This window comes from Arthrobotrys flagrans (genome assembly GCF_004000055.1).
Source record: "Arthrobotrys flagrans strain CBS H-5679 chromosome Unknown unitig_1, whole genome shotgun sequence".
In the NCBI taxonomy this organism is placed as follows: domain Eukaryota; kingdom Fungi; phylum Ascomycota; class Orbiliomycetes; order Orbiliales; family Orbiliaceae; genus Arthrobotrys; species Arthrobotrys flagrans.
Genome location: NW_027137556.1, coordinates 1,616,489 through 1,635,721, shown reverse-complemented (window position 1 = coordinate 1,635,721; position 19,233 = coordinate 1,616,489). Strand labels below are relative to the sequence as shown.

Genomic DNA, 19,233 nt, shown 5'->3' with positions numbered 1-19,233 from the left:
GGTTTGGAAGAACATGCGCCTGACACCACCTTTACACAGCAGTTGCATACAGATCAAGTCAAGACAAGGGCCCCGCACTAACCAAGAACTGCTAAGGGCAGCGTAACTATTGGCTACTGCAGGCGAACATGTCGTGCTAGCTTAAGCTTCCCCAGCTGGATGTCATTATGCCTCTTCCTGGAATTAACACCGAAGAACCAACAAGCAAGGTGCGATGGAGAATGCCATATGCATCTGCATTTTGCATTTAATCAAGCTTGCTATGGACGGGCAAAACCTGCGCATTCCAAGGGGGGGTCGTCTGACTAGTGCTGTCTGGAGTTTTGGGCGACGGAGCAGGAAACGATATCCACTCGATCACGGCCAAGCATGCGCATGGTTTATGCCGGATACATCCATGGAATATTTCTTTTAAACTTTCGTTGGGTAGTTGGGTATCAGTGCGGGATACGACCCCGAATGAGGATGGGAAGTTGCATACCTTTGCTTTGTTTTCAAGGTCCCCGGTTAGATATGAACCCTGCAGGGTATGATGTCGAGCGGGGCGGATGCATCCAGACTTTTTACATTTGATACAGTGTATGCCTAGGTACCGGCCGTACCGGGAGATCGATATCGGGGATTGCTACTACTATTGGCAGGAATTCGGTGTACTAACATCCGATAAATGATACTAATCAGAACCTCTTTCGTATTACCCTTTTGTATTTGTATTAATGTTATAGGTACAGGGAATTGAATGAAGCCAGTGTCGTTGTGGTTGTGGTTGTAGTTGTTATAAACATCAACGTCCCGCCTTGGTAGTTGCACTGCACTGCGTCTTTGTGCCCCTCGAAAATATTATCATTATCCTTCCTCCTTGTGTCCTGCAACATCGATTATCATCAACCTTCATCATGGGACTGGCTAGCTTTGTAAGGACGGCGGTGACCACCGTCATCGGAATCGTTTCTCTGAATTTGTTTGTTCTGGGTGCTGCTTCTACGGGTGCCTTTGTCCTCCCTGTTGGCAAAAAGAAGAAAGAAGCTCGATTACAAGGTACTTACAAGAACAATCTCTTTTCTCAATTATACCAAATGGTTTGAATCATTAGAAGGTAAAAGATATATAACTGACGAATTTGATGCATATGCAGCTCAGAGCGAGCTTTGGGATTTATCTGCCCAGCCTCTCCCGGGATTCCACCACAAGTTCTTTGAAGCCGCAGACGGTGTCAATTTGCACTATGTCGAGGGTGGCGATACCTCTCCAGGTTCCCCTCTTGTAATTTTTATCCATGGTTTTCCAGATGTATGTCGGATCATGATACCCCAATGTTTTTCGGGAATTTGAATTGACATGCGTATTTTGGTAGTCTTGGTTCGTCTGGCATCACCAGCTATCAGCACCTGCTATCCAACAGAAGGCTCACTTGATAGCTGTCGACCTTCCTGGATATGGTGGATCCGATAGTTTCCCCCGTGCATCAGCTACGGCAATTCTCAGTTCTATCGCAAGTTTTATTATTGCCCAGAAGGAGAAGAAGACTAGAGAAACTTGCATCCTCGTAACCCACGACTGGGGCAGTATCGTCGGCTTTCGATTGGCTTCAGAGGCTGGTTTCTTATTCACACGATGCATTATCTTGAATGCCCTTCACGTGAGTCCTCTTTTTCTCCATTTAACTAATTTACTACCAAAACTAACCGGTTCCAGCCCTCGCTCGCCGTTGAAAATATGACCCGTGCAACTTCTAACGCATCGAGGATGCTCCAAACATATGTCCGTCATCCTACGAATTTCGCTCTAATTCAGTCTGCATTCCGATCCGTGAAGCCCTTTCTAACCCAATTGAAATGCTCTTATTACGTTTCCGTATTCCTTTTGCCTCGTCCATTGGCCAGGCAACTGTACAAAATGGGCGACTTTTGGTTCTTAAGGCTTCTGAGCAGGGTATCCAAGTTTCCAAACGAGGAGGCCTTCCTTGCCAGTTCTTTTGGTCCTTCGAAGTCCTCAGCAGATGGATATCCTGCTGCTATACTCGCCAGACAGAGTGTGAACAAGAGGGCAGACGATAAGATTGCATACTACCGTGACGGCCTCGCACTCGGAAAATGGAAGAAACCGGAAAATATTCAGTTACTCGCAGCGGCATCTGAGACGAATTCGGGATCCACTGGTGTTCTGGAACAGAAGGAAGGAAGTTTTAAGTGTCCGGTCACTATTATCTACGGTGCTAGGGATACTGCCTTCCACAGACGATTCTGCTTCGAAGGGCTTGAAGAATACTTGCTTCCTTCGAAGGGTAAGACGGGTAAAAGCTACTTGGTTTGTTTTCCGCGGGGTGGGCACTGGACAATGGTGTCGAGCCCTGGGAGAGAGACCATCGAGATGCTTATTGAAAGTGAATTGAATGGAATTGATGGAGAGGAAATGAAGGAGAGGGTTTGGGCGGCGGATAAAGATGTCAAGTTTGAAATTGAAAAATAAGCGTTTGAGATTCGAAAAAAGCGAACAAATTGAGCGGAGAAGTATGTTTTCTGTTCAAAATTCTTTTATTCCTGGCTTGTATTACTAGTATAGCTATGGCTCTTGAAGCTGGCCATCCAACTGTTTCTTCTGTCTTCTCTCCCGATATTTGGTGTTTTTGATATATGACGTTCCTGGGGGCGGGTTTTAGTGTGGCCCAGTGCTCGGGGCGGATATTCCGGGCCGCATGATGGGATGCCCCTGAACAGTCTCAACACCCCTGACCTCCAGTGATGAGGCTAAGGTGTCAACATCCTCTGCCATAAACCGCTATCACAGACCCGTCCTGCTGCGACGGAGCTTTCTCCGCTGCATTCATACATTCCTACCATTCTCATCACAACCATTGCCACCGGTCAATCGATACACCATCACCATCATCAATCATGGCGCGACCGAAGCAGGCGAACCCTCGCCAGTTAAGCTCTGAGGACATCGCCCTTCATAAGCTCGAAACCCAGGAACTGCGCACTCCGACCAAATCTCAGCCCTCATCGCCAATTTCTCCATCCAATGGCGTCGCCGATAATTCCAAACCGTTGGTTCAGCGACCTCGTAGACGCTCTTTTGTGTCAGAGGAAATTGCGACCCATCCGACTGTCGTCGAATTGGTCATCTGTGTCGCCGGGATCTACATGTCTTTGTACGTCTCTACGACATATGTTATGTACTATGTACCGTATAGGCTAACAATACAATTGACAGCTTAACCTGGGCCCTCCTCCAAGAACGTATCACCACCACTCCATACGGTCCTAACAAACGTCGCTTCAAATTCCATCTCGTCCTCCTAACCGTCCAGTCCCTGTGTGCATCCGCCATTGGTTACCTCTACATCCTCTACACCTCCCGTCAAAGCCGAGTACCTCCCATCTTCCCTACCCGCAAGATCGCAGCCTACTACCTCCTCATTGCAATTTCGTCGTCCCTCGCTGCACCGTTCGGATATGCCGCCCTTAGCCACATCGACTACATCACCTTCATCCTCGCCAAATCCTGCAAACTCCTCCCCGTTATGTTCCTCCACCTGACGTTATACCAACGCCGATATCCGCTTTACAAGTACGTTGTCGTGTTGCTGGTCACCTCTGGCGTCGCCGTATTTACTCTATACAACAACCCTGCCGGTGCCGCTAAAAAGCACAAGGGTAGCGACACCAGTAGTCTGTACGGATTACTCCTGCTCAGCATTAACCTCCTTCTCGATGGCGTTACGAATTCTACACAAGACCACATGTTTGCTACTTCCGGAGGGCTTGTGACGGGACCGCAGATGCAGTGTGGGTTGAATTTGGTTAGTAGTTTGTTGACGGCGGGTTGGTTGGTGGTAAATCCGTGGAGTAGCGAGTTGACGGATGCGATCGGGTTTATGAGGGAGAATCCGAATGTTGTGGGGGATGTGATGGGGTTTGCGCTTTGTGGGGCTATCGGGCAGGTTTTTATTTGTAAGAGTCCCTCTTTTTCTTTTTTGGGGGGTGTGTTAGTGGGGGTTACTAATTTTGATCGTTTTTAGTCTACACACTCTCTAGGTTCGGATCTTTAACGCTGGTCACGGTCACCGTTACACGCAAGATGTTCAGTATGATCCTGTCGGTGTTTGCATTCGGACATACCTTGAGCTTGATGCAATGGTTAGGAGTCGGTCTGGTATTCGGAGGTATCGGAGGTGAAGCGGAAATGAAGAGGAGGGAGAAGAAGGCGAAGGTGGATAAGAGTAAAAAAGCGGAATAGCTTGAAATCATTACTCAACCTGGCCTTCCTTGGGTTTGTCTCTCTTTTTTTCCCTCTTCCCTTGGGGATTGTTTATTGTAATATTTAGCATATTATGGTGTCGGTGGGCGGTTTGTGATTTTTTTTTAGTGAATTCAAAGCTGGGTCTGCCTTTTTGTGGGTTGATTTGTAGAATTAGTAGAATTCGGTGGGCCTTTTTCTTCTTCTTTGGTATGGGGATTAGATTGGTATCGAATAAACCATTCCGGCTTTTGATTTTGAGAAGCCAAATGTACACCATCGAATTCTAAGCTTGAATATCTGTACAAATATCGATTGTACTTTCCCTCCATGAGGGATCACCTCCTCCCCAAAATCCTCCCCCCAAACACCTTCCCGGGATCTTTAACTTTCAGCACATCTCTATACGTCAAACTAACCCTAACCTCCTCCCTCCTAACCCTTCCGCCGCCCTCCACGATCCCCCGTTTGGTCTCCTCGCTCAACAGTCCCCAATTCGCCACCGTTGCTTCGGTTAACCCTTCATCCACCTTGACCGATGAAATCCCGTGCAGGTGGTCCGTATACATTCCGTCCGTGGTGATGAGTAGCGAATTTGGTTCTTGGAAGATTTTGTACACCGCATCTTTCGGCGGACCGTTATCATCACCGGTATCCTTCCTTTTCGGGGTGACTTCGAGGATTATATGCGCCCCCAAACTAACGGTACACACGACGGGGAAATAAGCTCCTCCGTCTTCGTGGGGGGATATCCCCGTGCCCGGGGGGTATTCGTTGATTAATACGTGGTTTGGACGGGTGTGCGGTGAGTTTGTGAAGATCCCCCCTTTGATACCACCATCGTTTTCCGAGGAACCGAAAGAAAGAGATAGAATCCTATCGACGACGGGAGATACCAAAAACTCCGGGAGAGACTTCGTAGTAAGCAAATGACCGGAAGGGGTTAACGGCGCCGGATGGGGTTGTAGACGACGGTGGGTTAGGGTTGTCCAGGGGTGTTTGGAGATTTGAGAAAGGAGGGTTGTGGATTCGGAGGGAGTTAGGAAGGCTGTTTATTACATATACTTTGTAAGCATACATATTTGACTAATAAGGGGGGGATCTTTGGGGATTATTTCTCACAGGGAATGTAATATGCATTCGGAGGAAGGGATTTGATTTTGTAGTGTTCGAGGGGGTCTAGGGATGTGTTGGACATTTGTTGGAATTTCATTTTAGGCGAGATTGGAGCTCTATAGCTGAGAGGCTTCGGCGTTGGGAAACTTGCTAATTGGGTGGAATTAAGTCGAGATAATTGGTAGATTGATTCTGGCGTTCAGGGGGGTTACCGTCGTTGTATAAAGACGGTGGACACCTGTAGATGTACCTATCGGTCTTGATTGTAGTGCGGTTTACGTCCGGTGGGGTTGCGGTTCAGACAGCTTCGAATTCTGTCGGGTCAATGCCTATTTATATCATAGCTCATAAATGCAAAACTCTAACCCTAGGGCGCTCAGGAAGGCGTATGGGCTCTTCAAGGCATAAGGCTACTTTGGGGTAATGGGCATAAAATCTTGTCAATCTATGAGTTATAAGGTGTATCCGGACTAGGTGTATCCGTGGAATGTAATCTATTAAGTTTTATAAAAACATCATGCCCTGTAGGGCCGTAGGAGGTATGCAGCTTCTGTAAGTAGCCTTCAAGTATAAACTATAGATTATCCATCACGGTATCCGTCTTGTTGCCGTCTAGCTAAATTATAAGAAATCTTCGACATTAATTTCAAGCGTGCTGACGGGAAGTCTATAGAAGGGGTTAGCAAAAGTTTATCCTTTTCATCCAGAACGGAATGAAAGTCGTTACTTACGATAGGTCGAATGCCTTCAATACTGACGGGTGCAGACTAAACGGAAAATACCACATATCAGCATGGATGCAAGAGTCTTAAGGAGTTGCGACAGATGGCTTACACTCCGAAGCTACCGATAACCTTTGCTTCCTTGCCCTTCTTTCTATACCAAATATCCGCCGCTCTGCCAGGGAAATAGGTATCACTCTTCAACCCTTCAATCCAGTATCCATCTGCTCCGGAGTCCTTCTCTATAAAAGTAGCCCTCAACATGGCCATAACACGATCCAGTAGACCGTGAACAACTTCAAACCCGCTGGTCTTACCGCACCAAGCCGCAGCAAAATGTCTTTCGTTTCTCGACTTCCTTTCATAACTCTCGTCTTTGAAAGCAACGTCGCTGACCTCGAAAACTCTAATTGGCAGTGCGTGTTTCTTGTTTTCTCTGATTGTTTTGAGAACACCAGGGAGCAATGATGTTCTTACGACCTGATATTCTGCCGTCTTTGGATTCGCCAGTTTAATAGCGGTGTTACCATCATCCTTTCGGTTTAGGTAGGCGAAGTTTTCGTCATGAGAACATAGAATAAGCGGCATAACCTCGCTCCAACCTGCCATTGCACATTCTAGCCTGATGATATCGGCTAGTTTGTTGATTGGTAGCGGTTTTGCTATTGTGCCTGATTTTCCGGGGAAAGTCTTTTCCAAGTTATTGAATCCGTAAGCAATGGCGACGTCTTCCATGATATCGCATTGGTGAAGAACATCGGCACGGTTGACGGGGATGTCGACATCTAGAAGGTCCTTGTCCGTGGCTGATGGGCGGGCGATGTAGGACATGCGCTTGAGGTAGTTGCACATTTCTTCGGCGGTGAGGTTGAGGCCGGTGCAGGCGTTGATATAGGAGACTTCGGCGGTGGTGCTACGGGGGGTCATGTCGGGGACTTCACGGGATTCGTGGTTGTGCGGGGAAATGATTTTGACGGGTTCGACGCTGATGGCATTCGTTAGTTTATTTTATGAGGAAATCAAAACTAGAACATACGTGAAGGCTTCGTCGCAATAGCCGGAGAACATCGCGACGAGGATATGGCAGACGATTTCGGCCTTGGTCTTGTCGGTGGCGGTGATTTCGACAAAGACATTTCGGGTGTCAAGGGTGATCTTGGAGAGCTCGCTGTTGATGATCGGAGGGAGGGAGCAGACGTTCCTGTTGGAGTCCAAGACGACCGGGTATACCGGAGAGTCTCTGATGATGTGTAGGAACTTGGCCAGATGTCTGCTTCCTTCGTCTTTCTGTAACGGAAGTCAGTATCGTCCCAATTGCCTCTTTCGATGTTATGATGAATGGAAATTTACGTCGTAATGTTCGAACAATTCGGTGGCATTCATCTCCTTGGTCTGATTTAAAGCGACGAATTTGATATCCTGGGGTGGTAGAGCCTCATAGGTGAAAGGGCCCTTGATCTTGTCAAGATCGTGAGTACCCATGGACACCAATGTCCTCTGACGGCACAGATTTTGGTGAAGTTTGTCTTGCAGCGAGATGAAGGAATCGTATCTAGCCTGGTCGAACTTGATTCCACGAAGAACAGCGGCAGAGATGTACTGTCTGATCTGGTGGGTGGATTCGTGGACGGTTATCTGTTGCAATTCACCGTCTGCTGGAGCGACGACACGGTAGTTCGGGACTTCTTCTCTACTGAGGAAGACATTGAGCATTTTGGAAATGCCCTCGATGCAGAGCATGTCATATCTGAAGTTACCGTTAGCTTTTTGTGACATCTTATTTCATATGTTCTAAGCGGGTCTTGCCTGTTGGCGGGGATCTCGATCTTGAGCTCTGGTGGACGTTCGGTGCCATCTTTTTCTTTTCTATCTTGGTCGGTAGTCTAGTAACATCCATAAGTATAGGTTATAGGTGGATATTAGAACGGATCGTGGAGAGGTCAGGTTGTACATCTTCGTCAAGTTCGATACCTGGCATGGGGTGTTAGCGATGTCGGATATTTTGAATTTTATACGCCGATGCAGTTCGAACAAAATATTTTGAACAGAACAGAATGGGTACGTACCGAATTCGAAGCATAGCTCGTCGAACTCTTGAGTGGTATATTCCCGACCAAGGGATTTGAAGAGGTCGGCCTTGTTGACCGTTATGGTAGGCATTGTCGCAGAATTGAGGGTGGTCCGGGGGTGGTTAGATCGATTGTAGATGTATGTCGACCGAGAGTGTGTGGATAGATGAGTGGTGGAAGTAGACGGTATCGATAAGTGTGGTTGGGTTGAGTCAGTCGGTCGGTTGCTGGGCAAAGGTGTGGAGGGGTTGCAGCAGCGAGCCCCGCCAAAAATTTGTCGCCGAAAAGTACCACATCTCTGCTGTATTGCACGGACTGTACGATATGTACCCCCAGATTGCATTATTATATGAGGGCTCGAGTACCTATTAGTTCTACTGTTACTTAATGGGAAACGCGACAGACGGATACTGCTGCCTTCGTGCCCCGCTCGAAATGGTTCTATAAAATTCTCACATCGTACATCTCATTATATATATAAACACCCCATGAGGCATGAAATGGACATCGAGATATATGGATAACCCCCCCCGGGCGCCATATCGTATCATGATCATCGAGCTAGTGATTGAAAGCTGTAGCTAGAGACTGCTTGTTCGGGCATTCCCATTCGATCGCTAGTCACGTATACTTTATACAATACACTCTCGCTCTGGAGCTCCAGAGGTTGCAAAAGAAAATAAAAAGAAGAAAGAAGACAAGCTTGTTAAAGCAAGTAAAAGGAGGTCTGCGGGGGACGTTACCAGCCCATCTATATTATTTTCGAGACATCAAGATATTAGCATACTTCTCATGTATACATGGAGTCTATGTAATCGTGCTCTCTTTCGTCATTCCGAGTATCACCAAATTCTCGATAGCCTTTCTGCTAATCCCTTGCCCATCAAAGCAAATTTAAAAATAAAATAATTAAAAATTACTTCCAGTACCGTTAGCACCTATCTTGTAATCGCCTTGACTCGAGACTCGACTGGAAGCAGTAGATTCGACAGAGGAAAAAAAAGAGGGAGTCCGTTTTTGAGTGGAACCGCCGAACAACAGGAAGCAGCAACCTCACAAACAACAACTGGACCTCTCAGCCTGTCTCTCTTCTCCCTCTCTCCCCAGCACCGCACCCGCACAGCACAGCAGCAAAGCCCCCTCCAGCGTCACGAGCCTCTCTCCGTCAACCTCCCCAGCCGCACACACCCCCCGTCTTCGCACCTTCTCACCACAGCTGCCACCATCCACCGTTAATACCATCGTGTACGTATCCACCACCTTCATCAGCATCAAGCTTGCCTGCGTACTACCTGCTTGCTTCCTTGCTTGGTTGCTTCCTTCGGACTGGTTTCTGTCGAGCTAGCCTTGCTCAATTCTTCTTTTCCTCCCTCCATTCTTCCTAGAATTTCAATCCGGCGCATCTTTACCTCGTCAATAAACCTTCGTTCACCTCTTTTCGACATCGTGGCTTCCCATTGCTAACTTGATCTCGTCCTTTGTCGAGGTACCCTCAGACTTTACCAAAAGCCTAGGCGTTTCTACTATACCCCTGTCTGGTCCCGCAAACAACAGCAAAACCAAAAATCATGGAAGGCATGCAGGCTACCGGCGACGAGCTGTATCCCATCGCGGTTTTGATGGACGAATTGAAGGTCGGCTGCTCATCGCTCTCACCACAGATATCAAAAAAGAAGAAGAAGAACATGTCATCCTAACCAAGGTCATTCTTGTGTAGCACGATGATGTCTTGCTTCGATTGAATGCTATCCGTCGACTATCCACGATCGCTCTCGCGCTGGGAGCCGAAAGAACAAGAGACGAGCTGATTCCCTTCCTGGACGGTATTTCTCCCATAAATACAAAACCATCATTATCATCAGCAATAAATGCGAATTGTCTAAACTGATTGGGTCTTTGGTGATTTTTTATTTTACAGAATCGGTTGAGGATGAGGATGAAGTTTTGACAGCTTTGAGCGACGAGCTTGGAGGATTTGTGGAATATGTCGGAGGACCAGAATTTGGTCACGTCTTGCTATCTCCTCTAGAAAACCTCGCTGCCATCGAAGAACCTCTCGTTCGCGACAAGGTACGGATCTTATGGATTGCTATTATCGTTTTGGGGAGAGAGAGACGCGGAGGGGGGAGCGGAGAAAGAGGGGAAGAGAACGATATCGGCTAACTGCATCGTTATCGTCTAAAGGCTGTCGAATCCCTGAACCGAATCTGCGCTGAACTTTCACAAGAACAAGTCGAAACCTACTTTATCCCTCTCATCATCCGTCTTTCGAAGGCAGACTGGTTCACCTCGAAAGTCTCGGCCACGGGCCTCTACAGTGCTGCTTACGACAAAGCCACCCCTCCCTCCCAAGAAAGCCTTCGAGTTCAGTTCGGACAGCTTGTTCACGATGATACGCCGATGGTTAGGAGAGCTTCCGCAACGGCCTTGGCTAAGTTTACAAAGCACATGACCGCTGAGATTGTTATCGCCGAAATTCTTTCTTTCTTCCAACATCTCGCACAGGACGATCAGGATAGCGTCCGTTTGTTAACCGTCGAGATCCTCATATCTGTTGCCGAGGTCATCCCGCAAGATCAACAGGCCACCCACACAATCCTCCTTACAACCTTGAGAAACCTAATTGGTGATAAGAGCTGGAGAGTTAGATATATGGTAGCTGACCGCTTCGAGAAACTCGCCAAGGCCGTTGGAGAAGAAGTTGTTAAAAGGGATCTTGTTCCGGCCTTCGTCAAGCTTCTCAAGGACACGGAGGCGGAAGTCCGTACTGCTATTGCCGGACAGATACCTGGTACGTCTAATTTCGTCTCTCCTTTCCCCTCTTCGTTCGCCGCAAGTCTAATTTTATGATGAATAGGCTTCTGTGGGCTCCTTGATAGGGAGACTTTGTTGAACGAGATCATGACTAGTGTTGAGGATCTCGTCACTGACTCCTCCCAGCACGTCAGGGCTGCGTTGGGTACTCAGATCAGTGGGCTCGCTCCGATTCTTGGGAAGGAAGAGTATGGAATTTATCGTCTAATATACTAGGTATTTGGAAGCTAACGTCTTTCGTAGGACCATTTCACATCTCTTGCCTATGTTTTTGCAGATGCTTAAGGACGAATTCCCTGACGTCAGACTGCATATAATTTCGAAGCTTGAGCTGGTCAACGAGGGTAGGTTTATTTATCACAAAGGTTTTCAAGGTCCCGCTAATCCCCCTTAAAGTTATCGGCATAGAACTCCTTTCACAATCTCTTCTACCTGCCATCGTTCAGCTTGCAGAGGATAAGCAGTGGCGTGTCCGCCTTGCGATCATCGAATACATCCCGTTGCTTGCTTCGCAATTGGGTGTTGAATTCTTTGATGAGAAACTCGGAGGACTTTGCATGGGATGGCTCGGTGATACCGTCTTCTCTATCCGGGAGGCGGCCACGCTGAACTTGAAGAAGCTTACTGAGGTTTTCGGCGTCGAATGGGCTAAAAATACGATAATACCGAAGGTCATGAACATGGGTACTCACCCTAACTACCTCTACAGAATGACCACTTGTTTTGCTATCAGCGTAAGTCTTGAGATATCCACGTCCCCGCTCGCCAAGATAGTTCTCGCTAACCTCGTCTCCAGACATTGGCACCCGTTGTCTCGCTTTCTGTCATTCAAGAGAACATTCTTCCGGTCATCACAGGCCTTGTCGAAGACCCCATCCCCAACATCCGTTTCAACGTCGCCAAGTCCTACGGCTCTCTTCTCGATGTACTCCGAAGCCTTCCGGAGGATGGCGGCCCGCTGCCCAATGGTAGTGAAATTGCTCCCGTTGGAACGGAGCCATCCCCAGCTGCTCTAGAAGTTATCCAGAAGGACATCGCTCCAGCCCTGGAGAAGCTACAGACAGACGAGGACATTGACGTCAGATACTTTTCAAGTCAGGCAGCCGCAAAGCTACCGGATGCCATGCACACCAGCCCGTAAACTCTTTTTCTTTGAAAGCATTTCTTAAACAAAAAGGAAAACGAAAAAAGCGAAAAAGGAACAACAGAATCTTTTTTTTTTTGTCATGACCTTTGCTGTCTGTCTTGCTATCCCCCTTTTTACCGTTTTTATTTTAGAATACGAGCCCTCCTTGTTTGTACTGCGCCGCAACCTTAACTCCTATCAACCCGCTTTCTTGTGGATAGCTCGGATAGTATGTTAGCTAGATGCCCTGGATATAGCTTCTTTCACGAATGAGACGGTCTTCCCGAATTAATATCTTGTTCCGTTGTAATCCATTTCTTCACAATTACTAAGGGGGGTTTTTTTTTTCTTGGACAGAGCTAGCTGGTACCGTCTCATGTTTATGTCAGCCCGGTGCTCGTGATATGGCGTAGACAAAGAAGCGCGAAACCCAACGACACCTCCAACGCGCGTCTCTTCTTCCTTTGTCATCCTCCCTTCTCTCCCCTCTTCCCAACGCTCTATCCAGGACACCTCCTCACCCTCCCCTCTACTTCCGTTTATCGACAAGGGAGAAGGGGCATCGGCCAGGAGCTCTGACCCACGGTTGAGAAGTCTGGCGACGAGACAAGCCTTGACCTAGCTTTGTTAAGACGTATTGTTTTTTTTGATACCATCTGTTTCGACAATTCATTCCTTTCCGGCCTTCTGTTCTCATAGACGACACAATCAACATCCCAAAAGAGGAGGCGGATTTCCAGCTTTTTTTTTTGAACCGAGAGACACACAATCTTTTCAAAACCCCAAGATCCATCATCCACTATGGCCCGGACTCAACAGGCGGTGACAAGGAAGCGACCTCGAAAGGTAAGTCTTTGAACATCCATAGCTCCAAAAACATGAAATAAAATAAAAATTGGTAACTAACATGTTCATATAGTCACAACGAGAACCTGCCGGCGAACCCACCCCCGAAGGAGAGGAAGAAGAAGTCGAGGAGGAAGAAGACGAAGAAGAACCCCCCCAACCGGCCCGCCGTCGACAAGCCTACGGCAAACAACCAGCATCCCATCACAACCATCGTTCAAGACCCCTTAAACCCGAACCAGAAGAAGAAGTTGTAGAACCCCCCGACGAAACCAGTCTTCGAGCTGATAGACGAGGTGGTGGTAAAATGGCTTCAAAACGTCGACGGAGGGAAGAAGAAGAAGAAGAAGATGATGATGATGGTGATGGTGATGATGAACAACAGGAGGCAGAGGAAGAAGAGGAAGATAGAGCTGGCGAGAAGGGGTTAGGTCCCGTCAGCAAACTCGTAAGATTAGCGTTGGCGATGGAGTATCAGAAGAAGCCTATACGAAGGCAGGATATATCAGAAAAAGGTACCTCACCCGCCACTCCTTCTTCCAGAATTACAACTGACACTACGAACAGTCCTCGGCCCAAAATTCAAAGGCGACTTCAAAGCCGTCTTCCAAGAAGCCCAAGAAGCCTTAAGACTGGTCTTCGGCTTCGAAATGGTCGAACTCCCCGCCATCACCGAAAGGATCTCTTTAGCCCAACAACGTCGTCAAGCCGCTGCTGACGCCCAACGCGGTGACGGCGGAGGTGCCACGGATCAAAAGAAGAAGAAAGAAGCAGCGGGGAATAAAAGTTGGCAATTGGTCTCCGTGTTACCGGATATTTACCGTTTACCGGTTTTGTTATCACCACAACTTCCGGATGATCAGACGATATTGGGGATCGGTAGTGCTGTCGTGGCGTTGGTGTATCTCTCCGGCAGAAGCATCGGCGAAACGGCTCTAAAGCGTCATCTACGAAGATTTGGAATTGAAGATAGAATACCAGTTGAAGGTAATAGAGAGAACGGTAAAATGGAGAATATCATAGGAAAACTGATCAGAGAAGGGTATTTGGTTAAGTTGAAGGATGAGGTTGTTCCTGGACAGGAACAGACGTATACGTTTGTTGTAGGACCTAGAGGGAAATTGGAGTTTGGGAGGGATGGGGTTACGCAGTATGTTAAAAAGATTTATGAAGGGGTTGATGGGGAGGTTGATGGAGCTTTTGAGAGGAAAGTTAATAGAGCTCTTGGGAAGGATGAGGGACAAAGCGGCGGTGGTGGGGAGGAAAGTGGAGAAGCAGGTGGCAGTGGAGGACGAACGAGAGGTGGCGGCAGCGGTAGGGGAAGCGGCGGAAGGGGAACAGGAGGGAGGAGACGAAGAGATGATAGCGAGGAAGGGGAAGAGGCGGAATCTGATGAGGAGAGCGAGTGAACTTTTACGACGGCTTGTTTATTATCTGTCCGGACTGGAATCCTTTAGCATTACGAGGCGTTATTGTTGTTGGGCTTATTCTTTTTGTGATATCTGAATGTACAAGCACCAAGGTTCTTTAACGAAAAGGGATCTCAATCCGATCTAATATTTGATGTTTATGATGTCACACTGAAGTTTAGACCGTGGAGTATCAACAACCAATGATTTGTGGTATTCACAGGGAGTGGTAATAGTATACATTAGGAAATGGAAACGGGTCTAGTCGAGACCATGCCCAAGACCATGAGAGGAGTATATACTGCCAGTAGGCACAGCAGAATAAAAAGGATTTAAGACGGGAAGATGGGGAATCCATCTTGAAAAAAAATTTTGAAACGGGAAATTTAAAAAAAAAAAAGGGGGGGAATCCGTTAAACAGACTACAGAGCTCTCAGGAATAGAAAGTAAATGCTTTTCCACAAAGATTTTTCCGCTATAACTGCTACAAGTGTACAAGAGGGACGAGGGAAAAAGTAAAAGAAATATCACCAAGAGAGAACCAAAGAAAACCAAAGAAACCAAGACCCCCAACCACCTTACCTCATCCTTCCAAATGGAAAACCCGCTTGTGAAGATTCTAGACCAAGGAAATGGAAACAAAGAGAATAAGAAAGAAAGGATCCACAAAGAAAAGTAATAATAGGGGATTAAAATATGTATAAAACATCAATATCCTCAATGTTAGAGGTATAGGTCCCTTGATCATTAGTAAGGGGGTCTGAACCCTCCAGCACTCAACGTGCTACCGCTTCGCTGCCTGCCGCTACCCGCCGGGACGGACTTGCCTCTAACGCTTCCAATCCCGCTAAGGAGGCTCTTGACATCAACGCCACTAGCCGCTGACTGGCCGCCTGGGGATCCACCTTGTTGGATCCTCACGGTTCCAGGTGTTGGGCTTCCCGCATTACTACCTATTGGGCTGCGATTATTATTCGCACTGAGGCTCCTTGGCGGTCCTGTAGCAGCAATAATAGGGCTAGCCGATGGCTCGGGGGTTCGTCTGATTTCTCCTGATATATGAGTAGTTGGTGGAGAATACCGGGCTGTAGTGCCAGATTCCCACCAGGCCTTTTGAGGAGGGCCGCCGGAGGAGGACGAGGAAAGCATAAATTCGATTTGCGGGACACCCGTGGGGCTGGTGGTAGCAGTCGCTTCTTTCGATGGGGTGCTAGGTGCGCCTTCATCCCAGAACGAGAAAGAAGAAAGGCCATCGTCCTTTTTGGGAGCTGCAGCACTTCCGTTCTCGGCAGGTTTTTGAGGGGTCGACGGGACCGGTGGTGTCAGTGGTGTCAATGGGTATTCGCCAGGCATGTGCGCCTGGGCCTGTGGCTGGAAGAATCCAGGTAGTGGTGGTACAGGTGGTTTGTCCTCTTCAGCCTCAGAACCGGGTATGGGACTGGCACCTTTCCTTTCCGAGCTTCGGCTTCTAGTGCTGCTCTTTCGTTTCGCACCGCCTGCAGCGGGGTTGGGACTTTCCTTTCCTGCGCGAACACTATTATCATCCGATGAACTGCCAATGTAGCTACCAACGTCCATCATACTTTCACTGCTATCGCTCTGACCTCCCAGACTACCCCTGTTGAACTTGATATTCCCATTCTGGGTTGTTGGACGGCTCGCACTGGGTCGAGACACGCCTGTAAGGACCAGCTTCAATTCGTTGGCCCTCAGCGTGCTTTCCCTGCTGCTACTGCTTCTAGTAGCCGAGATATTGGTATTCGATCGATTTGCTCTGCCGAACCGTTCTTCCTGTCCAGCTTTGAACTTTTCGAGGTTTCCGGTAGGAGGACGGCTGGAAGGGCGACTCGGACTACGATGATGCGTGTCCTTCCCGGATGTATGAGTGCTCCTTCTGTCACCATTGACTGGCAAAAAGCTTCTGATCGTAGCACTCGTCCCATGGGTGCCCATTCCAGCCCGGCTCTCAGCCAGACTCGTCTGTCGACTTGAATGAGCCTCGATACCCGCCATCACAGACTCTTTGCTCCAAGTCGCACCATCCATAAACATCTCCCTCAGCTTCGCTGGGAATTCCGCCTCGCTTTCCGTAGCAATAGCGTGCATCACCAACTCCGCAATATCCATGTAATCTTCACGGGGAAGCAACACCCCTTCGGCGAGGGTCTCAGGGTATGTGTGCTTCTCATCAAATACATCAACAACCTGGTCCTCCTCGCGCGGCACTTTGAGAGGAACAAACCACTTCCCGGAGTTTTGTCGGTCGCTAATCATGTCCAATGTATCCTGACGGAGAGGTTCGATCGCCCAGGTGTCCGATATAGAGTATATATACGCCAGCACCAAACTCTTGATGGCAATCTTTTCCTTTGCACTTTCTAGTGTTCCGGCTTCCTCGTCAAGACGATAAATCATTGGTAATCCCGAAAGAATAGCTGGTAATCCCATCTTTCGCACGAGAAGGTCTAGGAGCTTGTATACTCCAACAATGTCAACGGCCCTTGTCGCATGCGCGAGAACAGTCTCGAATGCTGAAACATGGAGGAGTTTAAGGAATGAGTTGTTGATGAGCTTCATCGCCCGGTGGGTGAGATTAAGGCTGTTAACTTCGACGAGAGCAGTCCCGATATCGCTCGTGGTGTTGGGTCTGTCGACTTCGAGAGAAAAGTAGGTTGAGATGCTATCTACGTAAGCCTTTCGAACACCCATCTCTTCCTCACGAAGTAACCAATGCGTTCCATCCCATACACTAAGAGGTACGGTATTCCGCCCGATGGATTGCGCGGAGGTCCGTTGATTAGCGATGTCCAAGAGGTCCCGTACGGACTTTAAGGCTACGGCACGTGCGGTATCGAAACTAAAGAAATCGTCGACATGAGGCTGTTCCGTAATATTTGGAACGGCGCCAGCAATTTCCGGATCGGTTGTGAGGGGAGCCGAAGGGGATGGCTTCAGCCTAAGCAAGACTTCGCCGGCGATATCCGAGATCTGATCCGTGTAGTATATATGGTTTCCAAGATCTGCAATGCATTTGCGCAGCCTGTGAAGCAGATCTTTCCGAGTTGACGATGGTGATTTGACGACTTCGGTGATGGTAGCAGTAATGGCGAATATGGCGGCGGTGGTGAGTGATGGGCTGGCTGTTGGTGGTGGCTTCTCCGCCGCCTTCGGAGAACTAGGCGGCGACGGTTTCGATTCCAGTTGCAAGAGCTGTAGGATCTTCGCAATAATGGAGACGAGAACATCCATCACACTCAGCCCGACGAGGTTTACCGTAGAAGACAGGAGCCACGAAATTAGTTGCGCATATATGAGCTGCTTTTGCAACTCGGCTTCCGCCATAGGGCACGCAACTAGGGTCTCGAGGATTTCCACGAGGATGAGGAATCGTGACTGTGTAGGTGCCCACTTCGCGACCATTTCTATGAGACTTGTAGTCCATGCTTCGAGCACGTTGGATTTCGAGGTGATGTAGTGGAGGATGGCACGTGTAGCGGACCGGATTTGTGCGGGATTGTTAACCTCGAATATCGCCTTTAGGCTTTGTAATGCCAAAAGTTCAATGTCCTGCTGGTCCAGTTTATCGGCGTCAGCGGCAGTGTTTGCCATGGCTCCGTCAATAGTTCCTATCGACGTCCGGGGTAAGCCGGCCGTATTGTTGCCCTTCTCTTCGTTTGTTTCGACGGTTGTGATCCGATATTGCATCTCGTCGAGGTGTTCGTCGTCCTCGGAGTATACGTTCTGGAGGATGACCGGAATTACAATGGCCAACTGCTGTTTCGCATTGGCCGATGAGACAGCCTCCGAGGAGCAGACACTCCGGACTGCTTTCAACCCCGCCAACCTCCATCTTAGCTCGTGACCGGCGGGGGGGTTCGAGGCGAGGTCGGCGTAGAGTCGGATGACTTCTTCGAATAGCTTAACGTAAAACTCGTCGGAGGCTAGGTTGGCGCCATCGTGGTGAGAGCAAAAGGCATCCCAGCAGGGTAACGTCTCTTCAAGCAGTGCTATGTCTTTGGCGGTTATTACGTTTTTGATGATTGTGAGGATGTTCCAAGCGTAGAGGTTTAGATCTCGGGGGCACTTGTCGATCAAGGCACGGCATATTTCGAGCGTTACCTGGACATTTCTACATTTATTACAATGTCAGTAGGAGTTCATACCGTATCACGATCTAAAATTGTGGAACAAGTTACCCTGTCCGTCGCTTGTAGACGTCACGAACAGTCCTTCGCTCGAGAAAGGCGCCGACTTTCTGGAGTTTACTCCGCCGAGTAGAGACATAGTATAGAAGATAGGATAATTCGGAGCCATTAGGCTTGATCTCGACGGCGCCCTTCTGGAATTTAGGGTATGTTTTGAGGATCAGAATCTGGTGCTTTGGGCGACACATATTCGGAACCGGGACATCCATGTAAGCCGACATCCCTGATGACTAAGAAGGAGAAGGTGGAAGGAAAGGGAGGGCCGAAAATAGGGAGGAGATCCGGTGGTGATGAAGCCGTCGAGCTTGCTATCGATGATGTACAGCCATAGATTGAAGCCAGTCGACGACGAAACAAACGCGTGCTGGAGTGGTGAGAGTGGGCGGTGAACGTTGAGCGGAGGGAATTAGGCCGGATGACGTCCCGCAGCAACCGGCAGGTGACTACTGAGGAAGCAAAGGCCCAACAAAAAAAACAATTGGGCCGACGGCCTGCGATGTATTCCCGTCGATTCGATGCGATGCGATGGGAAAGTGAGTGTCAGGGGAGAAGGGAAGAGAAGGGAAGAGGGAAGAGAGCAGATGATGACGGGAAGGGAAAAAAGGATGAGGCTGAAGTGTTCGCGGAGAGAGATGATAATGTTGGCTGTGAGCGAAGTCAAAGAGATGGTGTGGCCGTTTAATTAAA

The 19,233-nt window shown here is 48.5% G+C and overlaps 7 protein-coding genes across 7 annotated transcripts; 4 read left to right on the top strand and 3 right to left on the bottom strand.

Annotated features, from left to right (window-relative positions):
- Nucleotides 1-896: 896 nt before the first annotated feature.
- On the top strand, nt 897-2,469 carry DFL_008482 (uncharacterized protein; the record flags this gene model as incomplete). Its single annotated transcript, XM_067638222.1, has 4 exons — nt 897-1,038; nt 1,136-1,290; nt 1,355-1,639; nt 1,696-2,469. The coding sequence occupies 4 exons, from the start codon at nt 897-899 to the stop codon at nt 2,467-2,469; spliced, it is 1,356 nt and encodes a 451-aa protein (XP_067486131.1).
- Nucleotides 2,470-2,894: 425 nt separating this feature from the next.
- DFL_008481 (uncharacterized protein) lies at nt 2,895-4,239 on the top strand (the record flags this gene model as incomplete). Its single annotated transcript, XM_067638221.1, has 3 exons — nt 2,895-3,151; nt 3,214-3,953; nt 4,022-4,239. The coding sequence occupies 3 exons, from the start codon at nt 2,895-2,897 to the stop codon at nt 4,237-4,239; spliced, it is 1,215 nt and encodes a 404-aa protein (XP_067486130.1).
- A 338-nt stretch (nt 4,240-4,577) lies between these two features.
- On the bottom strand, nt 4,578-5,452 carry DFL_008480 (uncharacterized protein; the record flags this gene model as incomplete). The annotated part of the gene is made up of 2 exons (XM_067638220.1): nt 4,578-5,287; nt 5,362-5,452. 2 exons carry the CDS (start codon nt 5,450-5,452, stop codon nt 4,578-4,580), a joined length of 801 nt encoding a protein of 266 aa, XP_067486129.1.
- A 524-nt stretch (nt 5,453-5,976) lies between these two features.
- On the bottom strand, nt 5,977-8,237 carry DFL_008479 (uncharacterized protein; the record flags this gene model as incomplete). Its single annotated transcript, XM_067638218.1, has 8 exons — nt 5,977-6,022; nt 6,087-6,122; nt 6,190-7,062; nt 7,114-7,364; nt 7,428-7,824; nt 7,884-7,960; nt 8,029-8,048; nt 8,144-8,237. 8 exons carry the CDS (start codon nt 8,235-8,237, stop codon nt 5,977-5,979), a joined length of 1,794 nt encoding a protein of 597 aa, XP_067486128.1.
- Nucleotides 8,238-9,714: 1,477 nt separating this feature from the next.
- Nucleotides 9,715-12,101, top strand: DFL_008478 (uncharacterized protein; the record flags this gene model as incomplete). The annotated part of the gene is made up of 8 exons (XM_067638217.1): nt 9,715-9,780; nt 9,864-9,969; nt 10,065-10,216; nt 10,331-10,937; nt 11,004-11,148; nt 11,204-11,304; nt 11,357-11,694; nt 11,757-12,101. The coding sequence occupies 8 exons, from the start codon at nt 9,715-9,717 to the stop codon at nt 12,099-12,101; spliced, it is 1,860 nt and encodes a 619-aa protein (XP_067486127.1).
- Nucleotides 12,102-12,887: 786 nt separating this feature from the next.
- DFL_008477 (uncharacterized protein) lies at nt 12,888-14,341 on the top strand (the record flags this gene model as incomplete). Its single annotated transcript, XM_067638216.1, has 3 exons — nt 12,888-12,932; nt 13,006-13,447; nt 13,500-14,341. The coding sequence occupies 3 exons, from the start codon at nt 12,888-12,890 to the stop codon at nt 14,339-14,341; spliced, it is 1,329 nt and encodes a 442-aa protein (XP_067486126.1).
- A 747-nt stretch (nt 14,342-15,088) lies between these two features.
- On the bottom strand, nt 15,089-18,734 carry DFL_008476 (uncharacterized protein; the record flags this gene model as incomplete). Its single annotated transcript, XM_067638215.1, has 3 exons — nt 15,089-15,864; nt 15,925-18,470; nt 18,538-18,734. 3 exons carry the CDS (start codon nt 18,732-18,734, stop codon nt 15,089-15,091), a joined length of 3,519 nt encoding a protein of 1,172 aa, XP_067486125.1.
- Between the last annotated feature and the right edge of the window lie 499 nt (nt 18,735-19,233).